Source organism: Coenobita brevimanus, chromosome 65, assembly GCF_032717465.1.
Source record: "Coenobita brevimanus isolate Jiangsu-jjx chromosome 65, ASM3271746v2, whole genome shotgun sequence".
Classification (NCBI taxonomy): domain Eukaryota; kingdom Metazoa; phylum Arthropoda; class Malacostraca; order Decapoda; family Coenobitidae; genus Coenobita; species Coenobita brevimanus.
This window is the reverse complement of record NC_137018.1, coordinates 37,668,089-37,676,859: the sequence shown is the minus strand read 5'-3', so window position 1 is coordinate 37,676,859 and position 8,771 is coordinate 37,668,089. Positions and strand designations below refer to the sequence as shown.

General features: G+C 44.0%; 1 protein-coding gene across 1 annotated transcript; it reads right to left on the bottom strand.

Moving 5' to 3' along the window:
- Positions 1–1,115: 1,115 nt before the first annotated feature.
- Positions 1,116–4,158, bottom strand: LOC145405065 (uncharacterized). The gene has a single exon (XM_080276568.1). It carries the CDS (start codon positions 4,112–4,114, stop codon positions 3,317–3,319), a length of 798 nt encoding a protein of 265 aa, XP_080132694.1. The 5' UTR covers positions 4,115–4,158; the 3' UTR covers positions 1,116–3,316.
- Between the last annotated feature and the right edge of the window lie 4,613 nt (positions 4,159–8,771).

The following is an 8,771-nucleotide window of genomic DNA, read 5'->3' as shown; positions in this document are numbered from 1 at the left end:
GAATATCGCGTCATCCATTCAAAACATCAAAATATGAGAATTGTTGACAGCGGCTGTTATGTAGCAAATTATAGTCAATAAAACCAATCTGATAACTTTTACTAGGGCATTTTTCTCCTTTAGTGGGATTTATCTTACGTTAAGGATCACCCAGTGAAATTATTAAACAGTTCATTAAGTCCTTCATTAGTTAAATATACGTTCTTTCAACCACGAGAGGATTTCACTTCTGAGGAGAGACCATGCAGTGATAGGGTTTAGTAATTCACATTATATAAAAAATGAACAAAGAAAATTCCAGTTCATGAGCGATTAATATGACTTGTCAGTGTACACAATTTTCTTCCACACTTTCGGCAACAAGCGTCAGTGTACCTTAACATAGTTCACCATATTTACAGCTGATTAAGTGTCCCACTGTATCAGTAAATTAACCCGCCCAGTCAGGTGACGTATTTTGCAGTTCATTCTTGCTGTTTTTCAGACGAATTCATTTACGTTGAGTTAAAATTTTCGGACCGGAGGGTTTAATATGGTCTTCATTAACCTCATCACTGCTGTAGATATACTTTCAAAGCTCAATGTAAGTCTAGAGCTAGCAAGAATCAATACGTCATTTTAGTTGAAAAGCAAATAACTCAGCATACAAAAAAAAAAAAAAAAAAAAAAAAAATCAAGGCAGATCGATAGGTCTAGATCATGGAGGAACAGGTAATGAAGTCAAAATGATGCTATTCATAACGAGCACAGTCGCATTCTTGGTGACATGGGAAGTTTTGTAACACTCCTCAGCAATTTTTGACATTACACCCTATCCATAGTAGGCTCTGTTATTTGAGGCAAATTGTCAGCACTATAATGGAATAAATAACCACACAAAATATCAATGTGCTATGCATAATTTAATCACTGAAAATAAGATGGTACGAAAATATGACCCTTAGTTTTCTGAATTTTCAGCTTAATTAGTTTCCCTATGCCATTTCAAAGATGTTAATAAAATACTCACAATCTTTGGTCTTTTACTGTAAAGAAATAAATACAAAGTACAAGTACTTCAATAAAATTGACTTTAGGTACTGTGGCTGACTGCATGAATGCACATTTGTGGACAGTAATATCACCCTAGTTTTTAGCAACACATTATGCAGCTCTCCTAGCATTCTGAAAAGTATGTTGGGTTACGAAAACAACACCATTTGACCATTTAAGTGATTTGCTCTCCTGCTATTAATCGTATGGCAGTCAGTCGATATTTATGTCCACAAGTGTACTCAGATAATCCACTACTTACCTATCGTTACCTCAAACATACTGTACATGCCACACATCATTAGTACTACTGAAAAATATTTTCTTCAGTTTAATACTCTATTCCCGGGACGTAAAACGCTTACGTACCAAGTCTTGTTTAATAATCACGTGATTACACTCGTCTGTAACATGATCTACTCACCTGTCATAAAGAAAAGTTGTACTTTGTTTACATCTATCACAGCTTTGTTCCTGTCACAGCCACTGCCAAAATCACTTGCCCCCCCCCCAAAAAAAAAAAAAAAAGCTGCACAAAACTTATATAATAACTAGTTCTCCGAAATTCACCTTGCAAAAACGAATAATCTTTGCATTTAACCCACAAAACTAGATTTAATACTGCAAAATGACATTAATTCTGAAAAATTCATTTTATCCATCTATAGCTAGACACCTTCTCCAGTAAGGGGTGGTCACAAACAGTCGCCTCCATGTCGTCCTGTCCCCTCCCATTTCGCAGCAAAATTACTAATAATGAATACAACAAAATGACTAGATTTGGGTAATCAATCCTTCAGAGCATGATCTCGGTAATTAATCTTGTAAAAGACTAGATGTACGTGCCGGTAATTAATCCTTCAGCACTATCGTATTAATTCTCAGTAATTAATTCGACAAAAATAAATCTCCGTAGTCAGCAATGCAAAATTACATATGAATTTTATCCTGAAACATTGTTAATCTTCATAATTTTCCCAGAAAATATACTTGATCAGTAATTATCTTGAAATGCTACAAGAGTTTTAATACTGCAAAATGACTAATGTGGATTTCCATAATATATCGTGCAAAATTACCATCTCCGTAAGTAACAATGCAAAATGACAATCTCCGTAATGAATGTTTCACAATGACCGCACAGCAAACTGCAGCATGCTCCTGGTAAATCCAATGAGTAAACAATTCCACAAGATATGGAGAGCCGAAGTAGCAATATAGCAAATATTATAAGTAATTTTTAAAGAGTATCAGACCGATCAGTGAGGTGCAAAATATTAAAAAATGTTACTTTGAGAGGCATAAAATTACATTAACATTACGCAAGTGGATGCTTTATCTTAAGTGGATGATTTATCTTCCAATTTAACTGTCTACTGTGGCAATGAAATTAAGAACATGGATGCAAAATTAACCCCATGTGAATATTTGCAACATACTAGCCTGAAAAGGAAGACCATTAGAAAACGAAGTATAGCGAGTGCGCCATCTGTTCATCCAACAGCAGTGATGATACAGTACTTAAGTCTCTTCCCCCAACACTTCCCACTCCCTGTCGTCTCCAGGCAACTGAATACTGCCAACACTTTCCACACACTGCCATCCCCAGGGAAACGCACACGGCCACGACCTGTCATGGTAAAAATAAAACATGGATAAGTGGTTGGAATAAACATTACCTTGCATATCTTCAGTACTCGATGCAAGAAGTACCGATAATATTCCATGAGGATGGCTGAGAAAAATAATGATCTTAATACCACTGCTGAGTATTAATCTAGTGAAAGGATTAAGAGTGCTCGTAAATGGAACTTTTAGCAGACTTCCGAAGAAGTTGGATCAACTACTGTAAAAAGAAGAGCAGCGTGTAAGTGTAAATAGCAGTATGTGGTATGGTGATGTGGTGCTGGCACACGGGTCAATCACGACCCTGCGCCGTGTGTGCTGTATAGTGTGGCAAGTGGGCCAACAATGCCCCTCCTGCTGAGTGTTCTGGCATGGAGATTTTTCTATATTTTTTAGATGTATGACCCAGGAAGATGCAGAGTCGGAGTGGCATCGCGGACTGGGTGTCTGATCGTGAGGGGTAACACACGTATCACTGATCATGGAGGGGCAATATCTGTATCCCTGGCTCAGAAGTTGCACTGTCAAAATGCCTGGAGTGAGTGAACCGGAATGCTGGCAGCGTCCGGAAGTGGGAGCCTGGGTGTTGTTTCACTGACTCCACACTTTGGAGGCAATCGATCTATGTGGCGAAAGTGGCCTCTGTCATTTCTGCACTTCAATATGCGTTCATTATGCCATGCAGCCACTGCTCATGCTGCTGTTGTTTCAACATGGAGTTTTCATGCCGTAGCTTCTCTACTTCCTTTTTCAGCTGGTCTCGCTCTTCTGTTACCTCGAGCAGTTTCCTTTTTGCAGCATCCCTGTGTTTCTTTGCATTAACTGCACACCTTCTCTTCCTTTCAGCAGTCTCGTCCTCCAAGGGTTCCAATTCATACACTTTTGTCTTCCTCTGACGGCGCAGTTCACGTAGTGTGAGGCCAGTCCCGCTCTTGGGCTTTCTGCCACGCTTCTTGGGCTTCACTTCCTCCTTCAACGTCTGCTGAGGGGGTGAATTGGTTACCAGCTGCATCGCCTGAATATTTTCGTCAATAAAGTACTCCACGTTGTCTCCAATGATCTGCTGGATGGTCTCTGTCAAGATGGATGAACCTTTTGCGAAGTTCACGACATCAGGTGGTGCGGTATTATTTGTGTGAAGAGCCTCATCCTGAGCTGTGACGGGGGTAAGGGTGGTAATGTTATGCATATCGTTGGTGAACGAAGTAATAAAATCGTCCAGGACAGGAAAGTCAGAAGGCTGTACCATTACAGAGGGGGGTTGAATAAATTCGGAAAATTTGTTGTGGACGAAGTCAGAGGAGGATCCATCTGGTACGGTGACCATTTCGTTTAGCAACACGTTATCGAATGATTCTTCAATCAGACTAAGGTCGGTGAATGTGAAATATTCGCTGGAGTGGGTATAGTTCTCGTTCAGCAGTGTCGTAAATTCTGCTTCACTCTGGAATTCCATGTAGTCAGTGCGAACAAAATGACACAAACGCGGCCTTACCACCGGAGCTGTAGCTGTGGTCTGTCCATGCGCGTCAGCTCTCCGGTATTTATAGCACTGCGCCTTGGTCCTGCGCAACTCATGGCGTGCAATCAATATATCCACTAACTGGATGGCTCTGTGGCTGCATAAGCCTACTCCCGTCCGCCATATCACCACTCACATCCACACCAAAGCCAGTTAACCGATATACAAGTTCTCCCCTTCTGGCTGACCGATTGAAATGGTTATTGCTGTAAAAGTATACATACTACATTTACAACAAAAGAAAGTGGTGGATTTTGTCAAATACCTTCATCAGATGGAGAAATAGTTACATATATCTACGTGAAAAAGCATCCTTAAGGTGTTAAATTACGTTGTAAATTTGAAGAGACAGGCTAAAATCATGATGGTATATGCAAAAACGGACAGTTTTAACTTTATCAGATCATTTCATCAGGAATACTCGTTTTGATAATTTCTGTCCGTGAGAAAATAAGGATCACCTTCACACTGATTCAACTTACTCCTGAGATTCGGGGTGGGAAATGAAAGTCAGATGCAAGTCAAGATAACTCAGGATCTATTGTGATTGTACATAGATAGATGGATAGATAGATAGACGGATAGATAGGTATAGATATAGGTATAACTGACATTTTCTTGAGTGTGCTGTAGTAGAAGACTACCATCAGTTACGAGTTTTTCATTACACCTGGAGATCATATTCACTTAGAGCAGACTTCTTTGTTGGTGACCAACATAGGCTGTTTTCATATGATTTTATTCTCTTAAAGTTGCATGTATATTGATATCAATGCCGTAGTCATGTTCTTTTCTCTACTCCTCATCACAACACCATTACACTCCAGTCCCATCCTACCTCTCAACTCTTCCATCGTAAACCCAGCCCCTCCAGGCCTTGAACGCAGGGACGCACTGCACATCCACTTAATCATTGTCATTTCTGTGCGCCTGAGCCTGCAAATATCTTCCTCCTTCACTGCCCAGGTCTCACTATCATACAACATTACACTCCTAACACATGCTGCATACGAAGACCCCTTAGCACGTAGGAAGAGTCCTCTCAATGTCAGGAGGGGCAAGAGCTCCCTGAACTTCTTCCAACCACTTCTCACCCTAGCCACAGAGCTAGCTCCAGCCCCACCTCCAGCACACAATATGTCTCCCAAATAACAAATCTCTTCCACACACTCAAGAGATTCACCAGCAAGTTCAATCCTTTCACGTCTGACAATCTCCACCTGCTCACCCCGACACGCCGCACACATAAAATCAGCATTATCTCGCAGTCTACCGCTGATACCACTACATCTCTTATGCACCCATTTATCACACACACCGCACAAGATGGAATTATTTCCCACACCCTTGTGGCAAACTGCACATGGCCACTCTCCCTCGTCTTTGACAGTACCGCCACCAACCCTAGATATCATCACTTTTGTTTTATCTGCATTTACCCTTAAACTCTTGTGCCCCATACCATCTCTCCACTTCCTAAACCTTTCCTCCCTTTCGTTCTCTGCAATCAACACCAAATCATCAGCATACAACAACTCCCACGGGAGTCCGTTTCTGAAGTCATGTGAGAGTGCTTCAAGTACCATGATAAACAACATGGGACTCAAAACTGACCCCTGATGCACACCAATGTTCACGGAAATGTCCATTCACTCTTACCTGGGTGCAGGCACCCACATACATAGCCATAACCACCAGCCACTCCTCCAAGCCAAGCTTTCTCATTGCCCACTTCACCACCTCTCTAGGGACTCTGTCAAAGGCCTTTTCCAGATCAACAAAAACAAAATACAGATCCCTTTTCTTACCAATATATTTTTCCTGAACCTGTTGAACAATGAATATGGCATCATTGGTCCCCCTACCTGGCATAAACCCAGACTGCATCTCATTTATATTCTAAAATGCAGTATAGTGCTCCCGAGAAAGCCCAGACACCCCCACAAGGAGCCCACAGAGGAGCAACGACAGCATGCCGGGACTAGGAGCGACAACGGCATAAGTCAGCCCAGGCCGCGTGCCCCTATGACCAGGACCTTGCCTGCCGCCACCATAGCAGGAATACTAGACTACCTTCCGGGTGAACCTTCACCAACCAGCTAAGGGGTGGAGCTGCCTATCCAGCTCCTGCCAGCACCCCAGAGACGGCCTGTAGCCACTTGCCCCTCGCTAAGGAGATGGTCTGTAGCTACTCTGAGGGTACTCAGGAGACAGCCTGTAGCCACTCCCACCTTCGTCAGGAGACGGCCTGTAGCCGCTCAAACCCCCTCCTGAAGGAGACGGCCTGTAGCCGCTCCCGCCTTCGTCAGGAGACTGCCTGTAGCCGCTCCAAAGGTGTTCTCCCCGAGACGGCCTGTAGCTGCTCCCGCCTTCGTCAGGAGATGGCCTGTAGTCGCTCTGAAGGTGTTCCCTCTGAGACGCCCTGTAGCCGCTTACCCCTCCTGAAGGAGGCGGCCTGTAGCCGCTCTGAAGGTGTTCCCCCTGAGATGGCCTGTAGCTGCTCAACACCCCTCATGAAGGAGACCGCCTGTAGCCGCTCCCACCTTCGTCAGGAGATGGCCTGTAGCTGCTCCGAAGGTGCCTTTGGGTCTGCTGGCAGCCACCCATGGAGGTCCTCATCCTCCGTCAGGGGCCTGGATGACCGATTCAGGCAAGTGTTCAGCCCCAGTCCTGAGGGCCACACCCCCCTCCCCAGGCCTGAGAGCGTGGGACCCTTTGCCACCCATAGCCCTAGATGAGAACGGACGCCGCTGCACGTGATCCTGTGGCCTCTAGGTACAGAGGCCCCCGATGGTGCCCAGTCCCATCAGTAGCGGAGCTGTGCCACCCCTCCGCCCATGCACCTGACCGCCCCGGCGCCAGATTAAACCAGGGTGACAATAATAGTGTAGTGTCAGTGATCAAATGACGCAAAGGTAGAATAGTGAACTAACCCCCTAATATCAGTTATAATACCAAAGTGGTGGAGTGCATAATAACTACAGTGAACAGTGTATGTGACCAAGGAATATAAGAGACAGAGCAGTGAGCTAACCCTCTGATAAGAGTAAATAACAATACCAAAGTGATAGAGTGAGTGACAGTAACAGTTTAAACACAAAATACAAGTCGAGGGTAACGAGGTAAATACACTACCATCAGAAAATATCTCATAGTACTAAGACCATAATCAGACCCCAGTGCCTTAAGCAACACTCCCCAGTGAGGAATAACCTTAACAATTCCACACGCATAGAAAACCTGGACTTCCCTAATTAAGGACACTCTGCCTCAAGTGCTATTCACTGTGACCCAAAAACAGTATCCTGCAAGATACTGCTAACCATATTTAGACATAAGAGTTTGTAATTGCCCAGTGTACTTGTGCCTGTAACATCTACTCGTTCCCCTGTCCAACTAAGTAATACACGTGTAAGGTTGTTGCCTGGAGTTTTTGTATCCTGCCCTTCTCTTGTTTGTCTAAGCCCCGGTTTCGAAAGAGAGCCCTGCTATATGCTAGGCGTTTACAGGACGGGAAGCCGAACCTAAAACACCTAGCATTTCATATTCATTCTTTCTCTAATCGTAGCTTCTAAAACTCTCTCCATTATTTTCATTATCTGATCTAAAAGCTTTATACCCCTATAATTTCCTCTTTCCAGGGCATCTCCCTTCCCTTTATACATATTTACAATTACACTCTTGAGCCAGTCATCTGGGACAACACACTCATAAATAATCATATTTATCAGGTCAGTGACTAACCTTACCCCTATATCTCCCGAGGCCTTCAACATTTCGGCAGTCAACCTAGACACACCTGCTGCCTTCCCCACCTTCATCCTGCCTATTGCCTCACTCACAGTAGCAGCATCATTCAAAGGCCAAGGGCCAAACACTGGATCTGCTGGCTCCAAACCTTCCCTGTCCCAGTCAAACTCCTCATTCAGCAACCAGCTATAATGCTTTCCCCATGCATCTTTAATATCCTCACTTCATCATTACCCTTCCTTCATCATTCTTCACACACTGCTCACCTATAATATCCCGATTATCCCTCTTCATCTGATTTGCAACCTTAAATATCATATTTTTCCTTTCCCCATGATTTAGGTTATCAAGTAAAAGTCTCTGTGACTCAGACTTCGCCCTGTATACCTCTCTTCTAGCCCTACACTTAGCAGCCAAGTATTTCTCCTTGCTACCACCCTTCTTCCATTCCCGGAAAAGCCTTCTTTTCTCCACAACTGCAGCTTCTACACCCTCATCCCACCACCAAGTTACCCTATGTCTTGGTGGTCCTCTTGTCCAACCGCATATTACATCAGTAACTCTCAAGAGATTGTTCTTGAGGGCTCTGTACCTAGCATTACATATATATTGTCACTGATCAGGCAAAGGGGAAGGGGGAAGGCCTGAGAACTCACAGTTGTTGGGCCTGGGGTAGACTGAGTCCCTTCAGGAGTCCCTTCGTCCTTTGGCCACGGGACAACTCTCAGGGGTGTTATCTCTTGTCAAGGGCTCGGGCTGAGCGTGGTGAAGGGCCTCTCACTGTCGGGGCTGGGGACTTGGGTCTGGCCCTCAGGGCTAGGGCCAAACAGTTTTTGGAGGT

What these genes read in the sequence shown, in the direction of transcription:
- LOC145405065 (XM_080276568.1), bottom strand. Translation starts at nt 4,114, where the DNA reads ATGGAATTCCAGAGTGAAGCAGAATTTACGACACTGCTGAACGAGAAC.